Source organism: Manacus vitellinus, unplaced genomic scaffold (genome assembly GCF_001715985.3).
Source record: "Manacus vitellinus isolate BGI_N305 unplaced genomic scaffold, ASM171598v3 scaffold_2_pilon, whole genome shotgun sequence".
Taxonomy (NCBI): Eukaryota; Metazoa; Chordata; class Aves; order Passeriformes; family Pipridae; genus Manacus; species Manacus vitellinus.
This window is the reverse complement of record NW_021940208.1, coordinates 13,373,417-13,397,468: the sequence shown is the minus strand read 5'-3', so window position 1 is coordinate 13,397,468 and position 24,052 is coordinate 13,373,417. Positions and strand designations below refer to the sequence as shown.

General features: G+C 39.0%; 1 protein-coding gene across 1 annotated transcript; it reads right to left on the bottom strand.

The window, feature by feature from the left end:
• Positions 1-1,043: 1,043 nt before the first annotated feature.
• On the bottom strand, positions 1,044-23,810 carry MPHOSPH8 (M-phase phosphoprotein 8; the record flags this gene model as incomplete). Its single annotated transcript, XM_029960898.1, has 13 exons — positions 1,044-3,351; positions 4,195-4,278; positions 4,951-5,078; positions 6,098-6,252; positions 10,107-10,261; positions 12,152-12,238; positions 13,033-13,173; positions 14,316-14,404; positions 14,491-14,616; positions 15,087-15,183; positions 18,049-18,891; positions 19,797-19,952; positions 23,661-23,810. Coding segments are annotated over 13 exons (2,253 nt in total), but the record flags the coding sequence as incomplete, so codon positions are not given.
• Positions 23,811-24,052: the final 242 nt, after the last annotated feature.

Below are 24,052 nucleotides of genomic sequence, written 5' to 3'. Positions count from 1 at the left end.
GACAGATGCAGGAAAGTAAGGGACCTTTCAAAGCTTTTAAATGTCCTGTGCAAGCTTTTCCAGAGGGATTGTCTCATCCAGCTTTGTAAAGCCTTTTTGAAAAAAAAACTCTGTATGTCAGCACAGCCTTCAGGCTGGGGCTCTGCTGTTACTGCTTGGGGCTGGGAGAGCAGCTTTTCTCCCATATGGATGATTGTGTTCAGTGTAAGACATGCAACTGCTGTAACAGACCTAACTGGGCTTTTCTTCCCCAAAATTAAAGATCCTTTTTAAACCTTAATTTTTCCTGCTGCCTCAGTCCTCCTCAAATTTGTAGTCTGTGGTGTCTTTTGGGTATTTTTAGGATTTTTTCCAAACTTTTATTTGTCCTTCACTTACTCAAACATTTAAGACATGCACAAGGTGAAAAATATCTTCCCCAGTGCATGCCCATGGCTGCACCAGTAGCCATGGGGCCTCTATAGTTCTCTTGCCTTGGAAAGGGCAAGACTTCATTACGGACTCCAGCAAAACTGAACAGCGCTATAGGAATGCACATGCAGGGTCATCACTGCTCCTGTGCTCTTGGGCTGCCACCACTCTGACACACTGACCTACGGAGAAAGACGTTACAACAGCTGTTTTCCAGTACTGTAAGGGAAGGCAAATGGCACTAATAGAATTAGAGCAAGTACAGACAGGCAGAACATTTTGGGACAGTCCTCATGCACTTGGAGCAATCCTAGCTGGCTAGGATGGCAGCTGCATTCTGTGCTGTCTCCTCCACATGCTGGAACAGCTTTCTTAAATTCAGAGTGATCAAAACTCATCTCATTTTTGAAAAATGGGTGCAGAAAGCACAGAAGACCTGTGCTACAGTCAGCTGCATCACCCACCAATCCTCAGGACCTGAGAGAAGCCAGGAACACAAGTGCTGGTGATGAAGCAGGGGAATGATCCCGAGCATTCAGAACCATTTACTGCCATTGCAATTCATAGGAACTGCAGCTGCTGATGCAGAAAGAAGAAACTGAGCAAGTACTTAGAAGTATTTCTCCACATGGCCTAAAAAACTGGTTTTTATTGTAGCTACCTTTTCTTCAGCCTTTGTCCACTGAAACATTTTTTAGCCATTGGATTAAAAAAAAACCAGACAAAAACATGCTTCAAACAGCTTTTCATATGCCTTTTATGCATCTTCAGTAACGATTCTGGATTTATATTGCCAACTAAAAGAGAAAGCTGCAAAATACCCATCCTTTAAAAGCATCCCGAACCCAAATTTCATTCCCATGTCCTGTAGAACTCCCTCCCTTCCTCTCCTGTGCCTCAAGAGGAAGGACAAAGCAAACCCCCCAACTCTACAGCCTTTGAAAAACTGCTTGCTATATCAACTCTTGGAGCATTACTAGACATTTTTAGGTTACACTGTACAACAGTTTCTAAATAGCATCTATATCATATGGACATTTGTTCAAAAACCTCTTATCCCCGCCTTGAAGGGCTCCACCATTTCCCCAACAGAGGAGCACACACACACTGTGCTATTCTTTGTGGAGTGCCACAGTAACCGAGGGAGGGGAGCCACGACCACGAAAACTGTCACTCCAGCGTAAGGGAACACGAGTGTCCCCTTTCCTTATTCATCATCCAGAGTTATGCACAGTGACTAACATTACAGCTACACAAAGTCCCAAGTGCTGGCAGTGACACACCTGATTCTCAAACAGAGCTTTTCATGCATTTCAGGTGTTCACACTTGGCAAAGTGAGGTATCTAATGTATTTCACAGAGGTGGAGATACTAAGTCTGTACAGAACCCAAACTTGTTATCATCTCATCAATACTGTCTGCAAAAAGATACGCAACTATTCCAAATCAAAACAGAAATGAGTATTTCTATGTCATGTTGCTGTTCTAGTTTTATATAGCTTGATGTGAAATTCCACAAAATTGCAAGTGTCCTTTTTTCCTTACTCATTTGGCATCTCCTAAATAGGAAAGATTAAAACTTTCAAAACCAAAAATTAAAAACTCGTTAATTGAACCTTATATTAAAGAGTCACAGTTCTTTGAAGGATAATTCATACATCTGCATCATTGTGATGATGAGCACTCAAATACATTAAGAATTTATGCACAATAGTTTTGCTAATAATATAGGCACATAGTGGCATGTAAACTACACATGGCAACTAGAACAGCAAAGGCACGATCTGGTTTGGTTTCTTTTTTTTTTCTTTTTTTCCTACTTTTCAAGATGTTGGTTAATTAATTTACAAAGAAAAATATTCTATACTCCATGCAGAAGTATTACATTTGTATTTTACAGCACAAGACCATTACAAAACTGCTGTCATCTGATAAAATGAGTCATTTAAATAAAATAATAATAATTAAAAAAAATAGCAGCTCTTTGCACTGAGGAACTGAATTTCTGAATTAAAGGACAATACATGCTCTCATCTGTCAGGCTGAGAACATGTGAAATTCTCTATGTATCTTCTTGTCTACAAAAAGCACTGCCTCCACACTGAAGGCCGTTACACATTTTCTGGTTTGCTATTTTCAGTTTTGTTTTTCCAGATGTCACCTAAGACCTCAAAAGTTAAGATGTCTGTAAAACTACGAGCTGCTCCTCTAATACAAAAATAGCTTTAAACACTGATACAACCAGGAACCTGACTGCAACTCTCTCTGACTTGAGCCTATTCAGATGTCTTTGTTCACGCCTGCAGTTAACTGTGTTAGTTCAAAGGGAATCACTAAGCACAACTGCTGTCTAATTGGGAGGCAGGAACAGTTTTAAAACAGAACACAGCCCTCAGCAATTTGAAGTTAAATCTAATGCAGTCATTTTAAAGTGTAATTTCCAAGAATATGACAGTTCTGCATTTCACATAGAAACATTAGGGTAAGTAGAAAACTTTAGTTTACAAATGAAAAAGATCTTTCTATTAAAAAAGACATTTCATGTAGTTACCTTAAATAGTTCTTATATGCACCATTCCACATTGTGGAAAAGCTGAAATATGCAGTCTGGACTCCACAAGTAAAGAAAAACAAAATTATATGTATGGGCACAAATACTTACATCTACATCTGTACAAAGTACAAAAGCTGACAACCCTGTCCCACTACTGCAGCACATTCAGCTGCTCTCCAACACACTTTCCTACATGACTGCAGCGAGCAACAGTGAGCTGGGAACTAAGTCTCAAGAGAGTGGTGCTAAAAAGTTCCAAACTGCTTTGTCAGTCTCTGAACAGAAGAATCAGAAGTATATCCAAAAGTGTCAGTCCACTCAACACGCTCGCAGCTGGGAAGTCATCACTGCAACTGCACTCTGTATGCTCCTATTAGCAGCTTCACCTGCAAAAGCAAACAAAGGTTTCATTTCAGCATTGTTCATGTCTAACTACTGTGTTAAGCACTTATAATGTAAGAACATCACAATTGCTAGTGACTGAGAAGGAAAAAAAATTTACTAAGTCTTTAATAAAATCAGTTTATAGTAGCCCTGCTGAGCTAACAATGGCTTGTAAATAGACTCCAGTAGAACAGAAGTGCATCAGGTGGTGTCTGAACAAGTCATCCCCAAATCTGAACTAGACAGAGACATATACTTCCATCTGAATACACCTTTTTCCCCTTAAGAAAAGAAAACCCAAAAAGCACAATAAAATTTAAGAGTGTAACTTTTAAATCTGAAAATGTGGAAAATTTACTGATGTATCTTCCAACGATGCATCTTGCAACATGTAGTAGGGAGTATTGCCCAAGCCACCTGTAAATGCAACAGACTGTACAGACTATTTAAAAGCAGAGTGCATACCCTGGTAAATACTTCCAACACACAAGCAAAAACATCTCCATGCAAAAAAAAAAAAAAGGGACACTCCATGTATCCTTTAATTATTAAATTCACAATATAGATGGGGAAAATGTTTAGCTGTAACATTAGTTTATCCTGGTGCATGAATTATTCTGACTGCAGCATAAAACATTTAATTACAACAGAGCTAACCCTTGGCAATGTTCCTGAGTTCTGGCAATGTCCCAGGATGGAACTGTAACTGATGGGAACTGGGATGAGGAGGCAGTGGAAAATCCTTAGTTTTACATTTGCAACATACAACTATAAGGATTTAGACTATGGAAGAATTATTGTACAACTAAGTAACATGCACATTTAATTTTGAGAACATTTTGTACCTTGGCAGTAGGAGCGTCTGCCAACCGTATGAAAAGCTTGTTAGGACCTACAGTAGGACTGAAGGAATAAATAAAGTGACTATCCTAAAAGGAAGAAGAAAATGGACAAAGTTAATGGCAGGATATGGCTAAAAGAGCATTGTGAGAGGACTCATAGAACACAACATTTTCACCATGCATTTTTTTTGAAAGAACATTGTGTATACTGCAAAGAACCTTTGGTGCAACCACTGAGAAAACAAAGAGGACTTCAAATTGTGCAATTAATAGATTAAAAAAACCTCATAAATTAAGCATTAGAACTATAAGGTAGGTTGTTAAAAAAATATTTAAGAACTTATTTGGGTCAAAAGAACGAGAGACTTAGGTGAATTTGAGAGTGATACAGCTTTAAATTCAGCACTCTCACCAGCTTGTTCAAACCTGCAGTTCTGAAGTCCTGGAACACATGGGTTGAGGTTGGAGGAGACCTCTCAAGGGCATCTAATCCAACCCACTGCTCAAACCTAGAAGGAGGCTGTCCAGCCTTTTAAGTCATAAATTTTTACGGAATCTAGTATGAGCAAGGTTTGTAGTCCTCTCCACATATAAAGAAAATTAAGTTTCATTTAAAAAAAAAAAATACGACCATAAGAAAATGCTTCATCCCAGTACTTGAAATCCAAATTACAGCACTGAGATTTCCCAGGATGCTCCATGAAGATCCATGAAGAATTTATGAAGTAGTTTTACAGTCAGTTATACAAAAAGATTTACCAAAAATACAGGGAGCTGGAATTTGTCATTTAAAACCACAGCTTGCACACTGCATGGTCCACAAAGCCGAGCGCTGACTTCTTTACCACAGAAATTTGCATGGAAAACAAAGAGAAGAAGTCCAGATCCTGAAAGGGAAAAGCAATTCAGTCACACCAATTTGAAATGAGATCTATTATTTAGAACTGCCTACACTGAACCTTTCTAGACAGTCTGGTACAAATATATGTATATATTAAAAAATACTAGAAAAGCCCTATTATATAGTATATACAAAACCCCAATGGATTTTCAAAGCAACATGCAAAAATCCCATTTCCCGAGCCAGTGGATCCAGAAAACAACTGACTTGGTCATCAAGTTAAGGTCTTTTGGCAGCAGAAATGATTTTATGTGGCTACTAGAAAGGAATGCAGAATTGAAACAGCAATCCTCAGCACAGTTCACCTCTGTGGCTTCAGGTTTTCCTACAGAGAGTTATGGAATTTAATGCAGTTTGGGTCTGGTCAAAGCGAACTGAGCCCAGTCAATTATACATCCTTATGAACTGCACCAAAACTCAATAAGCAGCAACTTTAAATACCCGCAAATGCCTCATTTTAATACATAAAAATTCTATAAAATACGATACTTATAATCCAAAACTGGAAGACTTACACTACAGCTCTGAACTACCAGAAAACTGGGCTGACACTCCACTTTCAGTCTTCATTTAAGTGGAATCTAACAGTCACACTAATGTATTACTTTGTGAAAAATCAGTATATATTTCCCTGATATACTCAATAAAAATGACTCAACTAAGCCAAGCAAGAGAGTATAGTATCTGAATTCCTGAAAGAATGAAGGTAAACCACTCCTTTCCTATAATGCCTGTCACTTAGCTAATGTAAGCCATGAACAGAAAGAAGCTGTGTATGTGGCAATTAAAAAAAAAAAACTTAAAAAAAAGATACACACAACCCCTACCCATGATACAAAGTATAATTGCTCTCCCTATGCTCCATGATCAGAGCATCCTTCCTGTAATTTACTGCAATGTCATACAAAAATAATTTTGCATAGTAGACTCTAAGACATACTTAGAATACATTGTTTTACCTTTTTTAAACAAACAAAAACCCCACCACAACAAGAAGTCTCCTACCTTCTGGCACATTTTGTGGGGGTCTATAGTGAAAATCCATGGAGAAGTCTGGCCCTTCACAGAGACGATGACAGGCAATTGGAAAGACTGGCTCCAGCAAAGCAAGGCGAGCTTCGAAGTACTTCCTGATGGTATCTTCTGCTACTTTTGAGAGCCTGGAAGACCAAACAAGTGAGGTCTCTACTTCACACAGTAAACTCTTTCACCAGGCATAGACATAGTGAGAGATTCTAGACCACCTTTTTAGATTCCTGATTTTCAGGAGTGAATTCCTTCATCATTAGCATTTATGCATGGACGAACCCCAGATTCCAATGCTTTGTTACTAAAATATCAGCAATCTGTTTGTGAAATGCATTTATTAGGTCCACAAAAATAAAATGGTAATACAAATGCATTGCAGCAGATTAAAAAAATTCCAACTAGCCACATATTTTGAAGGCTTTTTATGTAGAAAGATATCCCTTAAACATCAGTTTCTACCTGGTGGCTAAACAGAAACCAACCTGGCTGACTTATCAACCTGACTGTAAGTACGATGTAAAAATAAACAAGTCCTTGTATAATTTTACTGGCAATACTACTGGAAAAATGCAGTTCCCAGTTAAACTCTACGAATATCACAGTGAAAAAGTAGCAAGAAAATAGCCAAGTTAGGCTTTCTTGTTTGTTTTTTTGGGAGGTTGGGGAGGTGGGGGCAGTGAGCAGCCTAGACTTCAGAGGAACCACATTAACCAACAGCATTTGGCACCCTTGCTCACAGGTTACTCAGTGATCCCCTTCAGAAAGCTGTTTGTCAGAAATGGGTTTTAAATCCTTGTGCACAGCAAAGGTCCCGACTATTGCAGCTTTATAGCTTTTATTCAGTTATTATTCAGAGCACAGTTTCCTGCCTTGCTAGCCAAGATTATCACCTGCAGAAACTAAAACTTAAGCGTTTACCTGGAAAGAAACCCCAGGAATTGCCATGCCAAAGCGAGCCTGGAAGTGCAGGTAGCCTAGTTTCCAGTTGCTTGACAAAGTTGTATTAAACAGTCATCTTTTTTTTGGTACACTGTCCTATTTTCCAGCAACCTGATTTAGAGGTATCCAAAACTAGAGACTACAGCCAAATAACGTCTCCTTAGATCTACGTAAGCCATTCTAAAATCTCATGCATTTGTGACCACAGCATTCTGCAATGAGATCCATAATTCAGTTTTTCTGTGCAAAAATATTCCTAAACTTCAAAGCTATCACTAAATCATTTACTAGGAGGGCCTGCAGAACCTGTCTCATGATTTTGGGTTATTGTCTGTTGTTGTTTTCAGATTTTAAGCTTTCAATCATTTTATTTTCAGCTCCACTACTACTGCATTATCCTCCTTTTTGACTGACAAAAACCACTGAACTGGTATTTTCAGGTAATGAGTCTAGAAGCTTCCTCAATTGGCAAGAGCTGTGTTACTCCTTGTATAGTTCACATTACCACAGTAACACCCCATGGACATGGCTTTGCAATTATCAATATTTAATTTCAACTGTCACTTCACTGGCAAAATTACATAGTCAAGGTCTTGCAAAACTCATTATTCAGATTAGATGAAATGGAAGGTGGCAGATGTTAAATAGGAAACAAACTGAAAAAAGCATCAAATAGCGAATGAGTGACAAAGTGTCAATGAAGTGAACAGCAGGTACCAGATCACTTCTCTGCATGCTTGCTGTTGCCTTCAAAACCTTAACTCACAAGTCACAATTTTCTTCCCTAGGGAAAAACCAGCATACTCCATTTATCCACTTCAGCTGCCCCTGCTCACTTTAACAAGCTTTCTATGCTTGAAAAATTATTATTAGTTTTTATGCTTTTAGCACTTTTTTTCCATTTAGCCTCGTACAAGAAGAAAACATTTCCTATAGTGTTCACCTGCTCAGGACAAAAATTTGATGCAGTGATTTACAATCCCTCAGACAACCTTTACATGGCATTAAAAACTTTCACAATGCTTTCCTCCCAGTATGAAACTGGATCAGAACACATTACTTCAGTAAAAATCATGAGCACAAAATCTAGCTGGAAACCAGTCACTACTGGTGCACCCCTGAAGTCAGTACTGGGTCCAGTCCTATTTAAAATCTTCATTAATGACCTGGATGAGGGGGCAGGGCACCTCAGCATGTCTGCAGATGAGACAGACCTGGCACTCCTGGGACCTTCTGGTGTATCTCTGTCATCCACAGGAGACCTCAACAGGTTGGACAAATGGGCTGACAGGAACCTCATTATGATCATCACGGAGCAGTGCAAAGTCCTGCCCCAGGTACCAGGACATGCTGGGAATCACCCAGCTGGAAAGCAGCCTGGCAATAAATGACCTGGTGGACACAAGGCTGAACTCGAGTCAGCAATCTGCTCTTGCTGCAAAGGCAGCCAAGAGCATCCTGGGCTGCATTAGGCAGAGCACTGTCACAGGTCACAGGACGGGATCCTTTCCCCTAACTCGGCACCGGGGAGATCACACCTGGAGTACTGTGTCCAGTTCCAGGTTCCTCACCACATGAGAGATGTACTGGAGAGAGACCAACAAAAGGTCACAGGGATGATGAAGGGACTGGAGCATCTCTCCTAACAGTAAAGACTGAGAAAGTTGGGACTGTTCAGCCTGAAGAAGAGAAGGTTCAAGGGATCTTAGGAACTCCTTTATGAAATTACAGAATCATAACAACACAGAATGGCTGAGGCTCGAAGGGACCTCTGGAAGTCATCTAGTCCATCTCTGGTCAATCAGGGCCACCTAGAGCTGATTACCCAGGACCCTGCCTAGATGGCTTTTGAAAGTTTCCAAGCAGGGAGACCTGATAACCCCTCTGGGCAGCCTGTGACAGTGCTCTATCACACTCAACAGTAAAAATGTGTTTCCTGATGCTCAGAGGAAGCCTCCTGTGTTTCAGTTTGTGCCCACAGCCCCTTGTCCAGTCACTGGGCACTACCGATAGGAGCCCGACTCTGTCCCATTTGCCCTGTCACTTCAGGTGTTTTTTGATAGACACACATTGACCATCACAAGGCAGTTTCTGTCCAGACAGATTTAAGACGTCAGCTGATGGGAAACACAAGAGATAAGAGCCAGAAAACAGCCAGGGCTCTCTAAACACTAAAAGAGAATGAGCTTGAACTACAAACTACTTGATGGATTATTTCATACTATGTCGATGAATCACTAGGATTAAATCACTATGAAACAAGAGAAGAATCTTGCACTGAAATGGTGTTCTTCCAGCACTAACTATGCATTCATGGCAAAATCTCACCTGCTGCAGAAGTCCTGAGACCCTGCCTGAGTCTTCTCCAAGTTTATAGATTGTTGGTTTTGATTTTCTGCCCTGATACCAGTATTCCTCCAAACTGATATTTAAAGAGCATCCTCCTTCTCTTTGTCTCAGTTTAGCTCAGTATATTTTTACATGACCACACGACATCAACACTTCACGGATCACATACACTGCACTGCTCTTCAGTCATTCTGCTGCATGACAAAAGATTTTTATTTCCATCATCCACTGGCATGAAAGCTTTATCCCTGGCACTCTCAGTGCACAGCTGATTTTGAAAGGTCCAACATCACCCCAACTATCTGCACTGATTTTTCAGTGGTTTTGTTTGGTGTTTGTTTGATTTTTTCCTATGCTTCCTAGCAAGGTATTTTATTTGGCATGCCCTACTAAGAGTTTACATTCAACTGTCCAGTGCTTATACACTTTTTAGTTTCCATGATTGATGTATTTCTAGTTTAAGGAATCTTTTACTTCTAGTAATTACCTTTTCCTCCTTTCCATCTTTTTACTCAGTGTTTGAGCAAGTGTATGCTGATTCTGGTAGTTCACATAATTTTAATTTCATGTGATTTATTAGTTAGCTTTCTGCCCAAATCAGATCTGTTTTCTTTCCTGAAATTTTCCCCTCTTCCTCGTAACTTCAACCAAAACTATGACATGTCTAGTGTTACAAACTTCAAAGTAGTTTACTCACGTTTCCAAATGGCTCCTGAGCTGTTCATACACCAGTATGTTATTACATTGTTTAGCATAATGCATTGCATTGTTCTGATGCTTTGACAAAATGTTACAATCTGCTCCGCTTTCAATCATAAGCCGCACGATATCAGAATTCCCTCTTTTACAAGCCTGTGCAGAAAGGGAGAAGGTGGAAGGAGAGAAAACGACAAATCCCTGTCAGAACACAGCATAATGTGATGATAAGCAGAACCACAGAAATTAATTAAAATCCAAAATTAGTTACAATCCAGAAGACAAGTTTAGGTAGTTGGTCTCTGAATGGTAACAGAACCAGAAACTCAGGAACACACTCCATAATTATTTTATCTTTATCCAGACAATAGGACACACCTGATCCACAGAAGCAGCAATGATCAGGACTACCAGTGGACATAATTAGAAAAAAAAAATAAATAGATAAAGCAAGCCCCAAAACTTCTGTGAAAACATGCAATCTGCTGGAGTTCAGCAACTGTTAATTTCGTTGCAATTGTTTACCTGAATAAATATGTTTCTGCAGAACTATTCAGAATGACTAAAGTAACATTTCCAAGTGCCTGTTTCTAGACACCTCAGTTCAAATGGTATTTCGGGTGTGCAGTAAATTAACAGAATTTGCCCCAGATCATTATTTAGCTATGTTAGACAGTCACTGTTATCCACTGCATTAGTGTCCAAGGCTGTTCACTGTGATTTACACCAAGAATTTCAGGGTATGTCAACCAAAGACTTAACAAAAGCACAAGGAAATCTAAAAAAGTGTTACTTAGAAGAATGCAAGCACATGCTCTTGGTCTCTTGCTTTCAAACGCTTCACTCAGACAAATTAGGGAAAGTCACAAGTGATACAACTTTCTATCTCTGTAAGGCCTTTCAGAAGTTAACTTCTGAAATTTGTTTCCACTCTGAACTTTTATTTGTGCCTTCAATCCATAATCTTCCATTAATAAACCAACCCACTTACCTCCCTCAAACCAAAAAAACCACAAAAATCCCACACCACCTCACAGAAAGAAATTAAGTGCCAAGACTTCCCCCCTCCTCTTAAAAAGTATGATCCAACTCCTAACATTAGAGTGTAATAAACACATTGATATGTTTATCCACACAGGGCTAAACTTGTTCCATAAATTACTGGAAATGAAGATCCTATTCCTTGTGTAGCAAAACAAATATCCACAGTAAGCGGATGCCAATTACAAAGTATGTACAGCTGTGCATCAAATCCTAACAAAACCTTTAAAAACAATGAAGGTCAAAACTGAGGTTCATGGAGGTAGCCAAATTATGAAGAGATTTTGGACTGAAGTGGCTGAGGAGACCACAAGTGTGATGTTGTTTTCTTTAGAGCAAATGTGAAATCCCCACAGTTCTTAAGCCTCGCAGAGAGTAGAAGAGAAACAATACCACATTGTCTGGACAGAAAAGCTTTTGTAACTCATCTGCAAACAAACTGCATAAATAGCCTACATATAAATACAGCAAGTTTATCCAAAGGGGAACTTTGGTGAAATTATTTGATATAAGAAAAAATTATTAAGAGAACAGGCTGTTTTAAGAGTCTTAGAATTTTCCCATTACAACAAAACAAAAAAAAATTCCTTTGTGACCGGGGGAAGGAGACTGAAAACCAGCTATTTTATTTCTGGCTTGCAATGAAACGACAAATGTCAATCACAGCAACACCCAAGGGAAAGATTTTCCTTTCTGGAATTTTTCTCTTCCTGCTGACAATCTGATTATCTCAGTTTAAAGACCCCATCTGCACTTCTTTGAGCCAAACAACAGAAGAAGAAGATGAGCCACAGTTAGCACTGCATGCTTGACAGCATCTACATTTATTGTTTAGATATTACACTACATGTAAAAAAAAAAAGGATTAAAAAAACACTGCTTGGAGTATTGTTATTTCAAATGTAGTATGTTCCCTAATTGAACTCTACAAATATGTTTTTATGTTTTATTAGTTTGCCAAAAGTATTTACAATTAAACTGTGTCAAGACAAACACTGACTTTACCTTCATTAAGGCAGTTTCACCACTGCTCTGCCGTGTGTTCACATACGCCCCAGCTTCCAGAAGAATAGCTACTGTTGTTAAAAAATTCTGAAAAGAAAACCAACCCAAAACCAAAAGACAAGTAAGTAAAAAATATTCTGGTTTTGTTTCAGAGTATAGAATGACATTTACTTAAAATCCACCCCTAAAATTCAAAACACGAGTCATTACACAATTAACACTTTTCTCTCCCATGGCTAATAAAGAACAATTTAGACTCAGGCAAGTAGGATAACTGTAAATATTCACAATTCTTACTTTTTTCTAAACCCTGCAATAATGAAAGCAGTGTGTTTGCATTAGTCACCAAACTGGAATCAAGCTTCCTTCTGGCCTTCTATATACTGTACGTGGGAAAGCACAGAAACCAACCTGAACAGAGGAGGACACCTGTGAACCTCTAACTTACTATGATTTTACTAGTTTAGCTGGTCTTAGTTTGAGAAGACCTTGCCACTGTGTCCATTGCCCAACTTTTAAACAGTAAACCCTACTTAATCAGAAATCTTCTCTCTAAGACTTCCCAGTTTGGATCCCGTGTAGCCAGAGAACATAACAAGCAATTCTAACACAAGGACTTCAACTCCCATGACAGACTAAAGTTCAAAGAGATCCTTTGCCTCCACTTTTCCTCCTGTGATATTCTCTACTCAGGGTAGGGTTTGTGATCAGAACTTATTTACACTACAGTAACCACAGCTGTTGAAATCATGCATTTAAGGTCACCCCGCTGTATCTTGCTAACTAGTTCTAGGCATCATCAAAAGGAAATAAATTGTGTCCCACCTTTAAACATAAGTAAAAGAGCTAAGAACCACAAATATGACAACAACCAGGCCAACCTTTTCAACTGCATGTATCAATGCTGTTGTTCCATTTTTCTGTCTGCCATTAACTTTAGCTCCTTTCCTGATTAGGATCCGCAGAAGGTCATCATGCCCACCAGCAGCAGCAAGCATTACTAGGGTCATTCCATTTGAGTCCTGTAACAAGAATCATTCCCATTAAAAAAAAAAATAAAAAAAAAATCAAATACTTCAAGAAAAACCAAAGCTGCAAGACAAGAACTGCAAGCGTGCCAACAGGTTTCCCAAAGATTTCCCTCCCTGGCAGAAGAATTCACACATGCATGGCTGCCAGACACTGACAAACTATCACCTCTCACTTCTCTGGTCCAGAGGTCTCAGTCTGAGCTCCATCATCTGCAAAATTTATAACATTCTGGGGACCAGAACAAGAAGGAGGAAAACCAGAACGAACCAGGAAGTCAGGCAGTAAGGTATTTGAGGGTGGGCATGACAGACAGTGGGGAATAAAAATCAGCAGCCACTGGAAAAAAACCCCACTATGGCTCAAATCGGTTGCTACCACTACAGAGTTTCTTGATTTTATTAGAGTATAAGTATAAAGACACTTCTGTGAGTGGCCAGCCTCCTCACTCCTTCCTGCATTTTCCACCAGACACTGCAATTCAAAGAACACATGCTTGCCTCAGTAGTTCATTTGGCATCTTTTCTACTATACTACAGAAGCCTTAGCATAATGTAGAGCTCTCAAAACGCTACACAATACAACTACACGAGATCACCAGTGAAAATACTGGTATCAGAGATTTTAATACTAAAAAATGGAACTACAGTACTATTTCACAGGAAAATAGATCATTGAAAAGAAAATCCAGTAAGAACACAGATGATGCGATGGCAAACTGGAAGAAAATTAATTATGGAGTGAAGTGGTCCCAGTGTGCCAGACAGAACTTTCAGGTTTTCAGGGGGGTTTTTTTAGAATTTTTTTTCCTCCACATATAACGTTTCACATATTTTAGCCACTTGACCTAATGGTTATCATTCCTTATAGCATGCAAAGTTTCACATTTAATATTCAGTTAAACACAGTGGGCAAATTGGTCACAAATCCAGTTATTGTGACAGTTCTATCAAACTTGATTTTTTCCTTTGGAAGACATGGATAACAAATACTGAAGCCTCTAAGTCTGTACTCCCTTTTGTCAGCTTGTGCTTTTATCAAGGTGAGATACAACACCAAAGGGGAAAGCTTTTCAAACAAATCAAAATTTGTACTCTTCCCTCCCGCTCCAATACTTCTATTGCTGAAAAATTACCTCCTGATCCAGATTATATTCTTCATTTGAAGAAAGTGCCATTTTCACTGTCATGTAATCTCCACTTTTAACAGCATCCCTCAGGAGAGCTAGAAAATAAATTCAATGCACTTATAGGATATTTCCCTTTGAAATGTCAGCTAAGAAACACTCCTTTCTCCCGGCAAATACTCACTGCTTGATATTGGTTCCGTTAATACGTGATTCTCATCTTCTCCATCAAGATGCTTCTGGAATTCTTCTAGTGTCAGCCATTCTAACTGCATGTCCATACCCAAACTCAGGACTTGTTGCTTGCCATCTGTCATGTATTTGATTTTATGGATGAAAAAAAAAAGTAAAATAAGTAACATAACTTGTAAATTTCCAAACCATTGCTTGCCATTGCTTCAGTGATCAGCAGCTTAACCTGCTATTACTGCTTTTCATTCAATCATGATTATCAAAGGCGGAGTTACCTAGTTTTCCTCAGTTCATCCTCACCAGAGTAGTGAAGGAATTTATCCTGAATAAAGTAATCTAGTTTTTCTGAGATCAAGAGCAGTAACACTTATGTTCCATTATACTATTAAGAATACAAATACAATCTAGACATTTTTCTGTGTGTATCAAATAATTCAGTTCTGGAGAAAAGACTTTTGCTTCATAAAATAAAAGCAGAATTCCTTGTTTCTGGTGTGTGTGTTAGAAAACTATACAATATCCACCCTCATAGAAGTAAGAGGAGAATGTCCTGAAGTGTTGTTACTTTCTCTCTTTTAAAGCACTTACTTTTTAGGCTCTTCTGTTCTTTTCTGCTTTTTTCTTCTTTTTCAGACTCTTTTCTTTGAGATTTTTCTTTACTTTCCATTTTCTTTACTTCTTTCTCCTGATATTGAGAACAGATATCAAATTTCAGTGGTAGAAAAAAAATGGAAAATAAACTTTCACCACTCCAACAATAAAATATATTTACAATTAATACTACTGAAACCTGTATGCAACAGACTTGTGGACATTCCTAAGAAAATAATTAAATAGGTGAGTGAGGAATTAAGTCTGTGAAGGCTTCCTCCCTAAGAGAAGAGGTGTTATATCCAGCACAAAACAACTTCAATTAATATTTTTACAGAGCTGTGCAAGGTTGCTCTATGGCATGAGGTGCAGGTATGGCAAAAACAGCATTTTGAAGGAAATTCAAAATTATGAACTTTTCATTTGTTTCAAATACTGAACCTGAATACAATGTAATTATTTCAAACTATTTAACAATTTTGTATCACCCAATTCCAAAGCAATTATGACAACACTGACTTGAACCTCAACTGAGAAAACTTGAAATCTGGACACAAAAGGTGCTAAATTTTCCAATTTACACATACAGAATGTAATAGCAACAGTAATTTGTGAAAACGACACTCAGAAAAATCCACTCAAACTCATCCACACAGAAGTTCAAGCTTAGCAATACCTAATATCACAGAAAAAAAATTATTGTAGATACATAATCAAATTTGCCAAAATAGGGTTCAAGTGCCTCTACCAAAGTTTGCCTTTCTCCTCCTGTAATCATCTCTCTCCATTCAGACAGAAAATTCAACTGCAGAGTAGGCAGGACAAGTCTCCTTGGCATGGCTTTGTATCGGCCTCCAACCCTAACCTGGAATAACACTGGCATTCTGAAAAACTGCCCCAAAAGAAGTCCACACAAGAACTACAGACTGTATTCATCATTAAATGCTACCATTTCTCTGACATAGGAAAAAACCTTAATCAAAATACATTAGTTTCATGTATCATAATGTATTAGCAGAGCTGAGACATTTAATTGTCTTTCTTGCCACCTCCCTTTCCTCCACAAAACCTCAGCTTCTGATCCCTCACATGATTAACTAGTAACACAGAGAGCCGCTAATCCTGGTAAATGCTAAGTATTTAGGAGGAAACCTGTAACTTACTAAAGGGACTACTGGATATTCACTACAGTGGGGCTGGTAAAATCAGTAATCCTGAATTGTAGTCCAAATTTCTAATAATGATCAGATGCACAACATACACATTTATTTTTGGAGGTAAATCAAATTAAAAGAAGGGTTCAGCACGCAAACTGATTCTAAACAGAGAATACTGTGCTATAAATTGACATGATGGTGGTTCTACAAGCAGAGTTACACAAGGAAAGGCAGGTAGCTGAAACATACACGATGCTTTTACTTGAAAAGAATAATCTGCTTGAACCAACAATGTAGTGAACAAAAAAACGTCCAGAACACTCCACCAAACCTACCCATATAAGTCCACAGCTGCCCCAGAGAGTAACTAACCAGTTACAAAAACAGTGTTTAAGCTTCCTAAACTCAAAAAAAGCAAAAGAGTAGAATGCCTTCCCTGCTTCCTTGGTACCTTGGAGCATGACCTTCCGTGGAGCGTGACCACGTGAAAAGCACACAGACAACCCACTGAGAGTGCTGGCTGAAGAGCCATAAGTAAACCCACTTTCATCTGCTGTTATGTTCAGGGTGACAGGATTTTTATACCACTGGTAAATAGAACAGAACAGAATTCTAAAGACTGATCTGATTATCTTCTCTGATACAAATGCTATAGCCTTGAACAATGAGTAAAATACTTGGGTAATAAAGGGCCATACCATTTCAGGTAATTAAATTACCTTCTGAAACTGGGCTATACCTCATAGTACTTGCTTGTTTTCAAGAGCTTTCACCACTAAGACCCTGCAAAAACACTCTTCTGTGTAGCTCTACTCTGAGATTATGCCATGGAATTCTCTATCCCCAGACGAACTTACTTAGGTTCAAGGTGGCCTACTCCATACACACAATCATAAGCAGAGGACTGCTGTTGAACCCACAGAAGAAACTTCCCACCACAGAATCATGGCCTCAGAAGAGGGATATAATCCATTACGTATCAAGAAGTTTTGGCTGCAATCCTCTTAAATCAGAACAAGTTTTCTCTGAGCTGCCAATGTTTTATGAACTGCAAACTGTATTAGAACAGTCTGAAGCAGCTGAAAGGAGTTATATTCCCTGTATTAAATAAGGAAAAACAAACAGTATGGTATTTGCTTACCTCATTTCTTACAACAGGTAAAGCATTTCTAATTCTTATGAAACTGTGTCATGAAACTAAGCATTTTCTACAAGCACTCCAGGAATTCTGACACAAGACTGCTGCACAATTATCTGGAGTCTTGGTTTTAGAAGCGATTTCAGCACTCCAGTTCTCAGCTAGGTACTGTTGCATAAGGTACAATGGAATGGCTAGTGTCTGAGAGAGATCAAATGTGTGTTTCAGCTCAAAAGTGCACTTTGTGCGGTGCTGAATGGACTGTTGCTCAAGACTGTATCTTTTACTACACAAGCAGAAAAAAGTGAAACTGAGGCAACTGTTGAAGGTGGGCAGGAACAAAGCTAAAAACAACAGCATGCTTTGGAAGAACACTAGATTTCATTCTAAGAATGCATAACAAACAGGAGAAATTTATCCCTTCCTATTTAAATACACCCTTCTTTCCTAAAGCATTCCCCTTTTATAGCATTCCAAATCCAGAAATTCTCTGGTCTCTCATGCATTGTGCAGTGGGCATTTCTTTAGCTTCATGCAGCTCAATACCCTTCCAATTTGTACTTCTGTCTTTGCCATCCTGAACAGTCACTGTTTGAGGTATCTGTACCTCAAAGTTGACTGATTTTATCCTCAACACCCACCCTAATACCTTAATATTGCTTACCTCCCCAGGTGAATCAATGGTCTTGCACACCCTTTCATCAGCACTTAATTTCACACCCTTCCGCACTGGTGAAGGAGCAGGTGACACTTTCTCCAACTCTCCCGGTACTTTTTCTTGACTTGTTTGTTTTTTGTGCATGCTTTTTTTCTCTGAATAAGTATCCTGAATTTCCACTTTTCCACCTTCCTCTCTAGAGTCTTCTTTCTGATTTTTTTTCTTCTTTGTTTTAACCTTAACATCAATACTATCATCTTCATTACTTGCTGAGCCATCAAGCTGCCTATCAGCAATGGCATCTTTTTCATCACTTTCTTGTTCCAATCTCTCTTCCCTGCTTATCACCTTTTGCTTCTCATCTTTATTTTCAGAATTTAAGTCTGAGTTTTCATTATCAGTTCCTTGAGAAAATGTATCATCTAGAGTACCTGATTCTGAGTCAAACTGAACATCTCCATGCTTTTCCCTTGGTGATCTTTTATTTTCTTTATAATCTTCTTTAGCTTTTATTTTTAAATCTTTAACTTCACCTTTTTTTTTCTTGGTTTCTTTAGTATCTTCTTTCCTTTGCTTCTTTGGGTCCTTTGAGTCCTCCTTGGTTTCTAAAGTCCTTTTTTTTGGTTTTGAATCAAAAACCAAAGCATCTGAGGAATTTTCACATTCTGTTCTGGGTTTTTCTTTGAGTTTTGCTGACTTTGATTTTTTCTTCTTCAGGTCATCTGGACTTCTATCCTCTACATCTTTTGATTTCTTCTTTTTCTTCTTTGGTGAAACATCATCTTTTGTTTCACTTTGCCGGTCACTGTCAGATTCTGCTTCAAATATATCATCGTTTAGAGACAGTTTCTAAAAGGTAAAGAAAAAAATATTTCTTTTCCCAATAAAGTATCATTTTGGTGCAAAGTCTACAAAACTGGTAGCGGTCATGTTTGGGAAAAGTAAATTTTTAAGCACTTTAATCTTTCGGTCACTGCCACGATCATTCCTCATTGCCAAATTGCAAAGTTCATAAATACAATTCTAGCTTACTTAACCAAGTTACATTACTAACTGCTTGGATAAGAATGAACACATAAACAAGTCAAGTACAATCAATTATACATCCAATAACCAGATTCCAGAAGACAACTAAATCTGACCCATTTTACACCAAAAATATTTAATACGATCCTGTAAAATTTACCTCTAAGTTTCCCAGAAGCAGGGTATCATTTTTCAAAAAAGATCCTTACGCTTCTTTTTCAAGCCGACTGAGCAGTTAAAAATGAGAAAAGAAAAAAGCCATATATTGCTTTCTTGCAACTAATTTTTCTGTATTCCTTTCTTACCAAACTTAAATGATAAGATGTAAAAATTCATCTATCTGCTACAGAAAGCAGGAGGGTGACGGGAGCAGTGCACTCAGCTTCACTGACAAGACAATATCCTTGTGGGTAGGGAAAAGGGGTTATTCACAATGTCAAAAACAAACTAGAATTGCCACACATCCTTTATATAGTCCCATTAAAAACAGAAGTAAAGTTTTGGATGGATTCAGAGTCTACAAGCAAACTTGTCAGCTAAGAAAAATCCCAACCAGAGAACAGCAATAACATTAAGTTTCACAAGAAACAAAATCGTTTCAGATGAAAGAGAATCCTTAAGTCTTCTTAATTCCACATTTCAAATGTCTTCCCTTTTCCATCCTCCCATTAGCAGAGCCTAGACAGTGAATACATCTTCAGTGTAAGATACTGAAAGGTGAAACACACCTGTATGTCTTTTTTAGCAGGTTTAGGCTTATTGTCCACAAATTTTTTTCTGAATTCAAGCAGCACTTCTTTGCAGTCTTCCAGATGAACCTCTGGTTCCCAAGTATCATCATCAGAGGTATAACCTTTCCACCGTACTTTATAGAGAACTTTACCCTGCAAGAAAAAACCACAACATTTAATACAATACAGCATAGTATTGCATCAGCTACTTAATTCTTGGGGATCTTTGTGGATATATCATTCTGTGTATATGGAAAGCCATGTGATGGGAGTTCAACCCAATGTTGAGATAAGAATTCCCAGAATTATTTCCACCTGCACCACATACTGAACTAAGAAGGCTGTAAAGTGTTTCTGTAGTTGGAGCAGTTTTATCCAAAATACTTGTAATATCTAACATTTGTTTAGAACCATAGCTGTAATGTACATCACAAATTCCCGGTCATTTTATCAAAATGGACTGTCTGACACTTATGAAACTACTCTTTTTAAAGTTTTAATATGTATTCTATTTATATTTCAAGCTTGAATTGCTCTTCTTTGCTGAAGAACTTGATATAAAACAATAAGATTTCTAATGAATTAACACCATTCACTTAGTTCTATATTGGAACTCATAATTTACACTTGTAATCAATTCCATTTTTTATAAACTGAAACACCAACAATTCGGAAAAAGAACAAACCACCAATAAGATCAAATTAAACATAGACAAAAATCTGAGTGTGTGCATCTCAGAGGAGTTAATTAAAAAGATTTTGGTAAAAGATTACATACAAAAAGCCGAGACCAATTGTTTCAACAGTATTTAACTTCACTGAGGAATAAAATTGCACCTTTTAGTCTCTCTGTACTTTTTTCTCCTAGATTAGAAAGTATTTTACCGTTAAAAATAAATTTATTAGCAAATGTACTGAAAAAAGTGCCTTTGGAGAGGCAAAACAGTAGTACTGCTTTCTTTCAAACATGGAGTGATAATGCTCTGAAAGGCCTTACACTGCTAACCAAGTCTGGAAAAAGAAAGACTCAAAAGAACTGCCATTTGGCACTTACTGTTAAATGTATATCCATATACCCATACATTTTTTGCCTGAGCATCAGTAACCTTTGACCAAGCGTATATACAAGTCATTAAACTTCAGCAATCAGCTCCACTTCCAATCTTCTGTATTTTGTTTCACAGACATATAAATAAATAGCCTGTATTCAGACACATTAGTTAAATACTTAAAATTTAGCAAAATGCCCTCTCAAAGTAGGACTAACTAGATCAGGCTGCTCAGAAATCTGCCCAGTCAGTGTATCTATTCAGGTTTCCCCATATTCCAGCTTGTGTCCACCGTCTCTCTCATCCTTTCACTCTGTGCCTCTGACAAGGATCTGACTCTGTCCTCTCTACATCCTCCCATCAAATAGATACAGATACCCCATGATCTCCCTTGATTCTTCTCTTCTTATGGCAAAGCAAACCCAGCTTTTAGCTCCCTAACTGTTTTCATAATCCTCCTCTCCAGCATGCCCATGTCTCTTCTGTCCTGGGGTGCTCAGAACTTGACACAGTAAACCAGGTGCTTTGATTAGAGAGGAAGCATCATCTCCCTCAATCTTCTGGCTACATTCTTGGATGCTGCTGGCCTTCTTTGCTGCAAGAACTGCTGACTCATGTTCAGCTTACTTGTCTGTTGGTACTCCCAGCTCCTTTCCTTCAAATCTTCTTCCTAGCCAGCTGGACTCTCACCTCTAGCCCTGGGGCACAGGGTTATTCATTTCAGATGCAGGACTTCTGTTAGCTGCAGAGTTAATGTTACACCCTTGCAATTCAGGTACAAAATGAGGTAGAAGTTCCTTTTCAATTAATTGAGAAAGCTGGATAAAATGAAGTCTAATAGAAACATAACACTGTTTGGCTGCTTAATGACTCTACATTCCATACATGGAGAGTGATACAAAAATGCAGCTTAAATGAAGACAGGATATTAATTATCACACTAAAGATACATAGGCAGCCTTACACTCGCCTATCAACATTATTTTACTCAATATTGTTATTTTTTCCCTCTATTTCACATAGAAATAATAGAACACTTCCAAGTATTTCTATACTGCTGTAGCTTCTGTGTGAACTAGTGATGGGCTAGAACCAACTCCTATGGAAAGGGGTACCACCATGCCATTAAACAGCAGAGTTAAGGTTACCCATTTCCACTGGAGAATATCACAATTTGCTCTGGAGCCTGTTGTTTTAGTGTAACTGTGGTGCAGTATGAAGAGTTTTCTAGATATACTAAGAAAATACATTTTCAAACTTTCATTGCTTGTTCTCTTAAGTGGGACATGTTAATGTTTCATTTACCCACAGGTCTAACTCCCCAGCCCAATCCCAACCCAGGAGTGCAGTCTCTCATCCTACCACTACCACAAGGTCCAGCAAAACCAGGACTGTGCCTGAAAAGTGTATCTCCATACAGTGCTCTGTATGGAGCTCCTGTCACTGTGACACAGGAACACACTGATGCTGCACTGGACAATGGCCAACCCAGTCTACCTGCTTGGACTTCATGTCAGATTTGGGAATCTGCAAGCTGGGAACCACTACTCTAAAGCAGGTTATGTGATACATACTCCACCGAAGGGTAACACACAGCTTTTCCCAGCCATTTTGGAAGTTAGAACGGGCGTGAGTTACTGCCTTGTCCTGTACTTCTGATGCACAGTAACACAGGACCCACTGCAGAGCAATGGAGAGAGGACCTGATGCATTTGGAGCTCAAACCACAAAACCACAATCAACACATGCTGAGCGAACCTTGTTGCACTGAACCAGCTCGGAAACTTCCGCTTGGAAGAGCATGGAAGCAAGACACCCTTTCACCAGCAAATGCCAAAGACATCTTCAAGAGATGGCACTTGATGTATTCTGGTACTCTTTAAAAAGTCTGTGGAGTCATATGCCTCACCACCACCTAAACCTACAGATTTTAGGTTCCATCGCTGGGAGGGGGGCAAAGGAAAAGAAAAAAACGAATCCTCTTATTTTCAAGCCTGACTTATGCTGCCCAACACCTCATACAGGTAAAGCTATAAATATTGTATTACCCCAGAAGCATAAAATTCTTAAGCCATCAACATATTTCAGCCAAGGTACATCACATAACTCATAATAACACCACAAACATCTCAGAAATTACTGATCTGAAAATTCTCCAATCTAAGGGTTTCAAAACTCTGATGTTTTAGACAAAATAGGCAGAATTTTATAGCATCGTGTACCTCACTGAACCCTAAAATAAAAATAATAAATTAGTTAAAATAAAAATTTTTCAGACACAAAATCTTAAAAAAACCCTCTATATTAATAATTTTTTCTATTTGAGGTTTAGGAAATTTTTTAAGAACTTCAACCAGTCTAGGTTGCTTTCAAAGAAAGAAATGAAGGTCTGGTATTTCTGTTTAAATAATGCAAAGATACTACAACCAGTTATTTTAATTGATAGAAGTCTCTTTTATTTTAGGAGGTCTTCACGCGTTTTGTAACCCAGTGAACACGGTCTCACTGAACGTATCTTGAAACCATCTCTAAATTCTCCTTTATATTCAATCTTGTCCATGTCTGCTCTCAAACATTTCACATCAAAACACTACTGCAGTTCAGCCGTAAAAGCCAAGAGCAATTTAACAATGGAAACAAAAATAAAAAACAAAAATAGTAAAGGTACAGCTTTGGCTGAGCAGACTGAATCTGGAGTAAGGGGCAAAGAGCTTCTTTGCAAAACCTGTGCACAACGAGTTTTAGATTACAATTGTAACGGGTTACTTTTTTCGCGTGGTTTCCGCCCAGTGTCAGAGATCCGCGCACTCACCCCCTCGGTCTTCACGTCAAGGATCTTCTCCACCTCGAACACGTCCTCGTCCTCGACGTCCTCCTCCTCCTCCTCTTCGCTCACTCCGCCGCCAGCCTCCCCGCCGGCACCCGCGCCCGCTTGCACGCTGGCCGCTGCCGTTTCCTCCCCTCCTCCTCATCCTCTGGCCGCCGCGGCCGCTGCCGTCTCCCTTCTCTCCGCCGGCCCCCTCTCATCCTGGCCGCCGCCTGCTCCGCTCCCGCCGCCGCGCCCTTTTTTGGGCCGCGTTTCAAGCGCACAACGACGCAAGAGCAGCTGCGACATCCCGCCGGCGCGGGGGGAGGGTCAGGCCTCGTCCGCGCAAGCCAATGTCGCGCCGACTAGCCCGCTGACGCACGGGGGCGGGGCCCCGC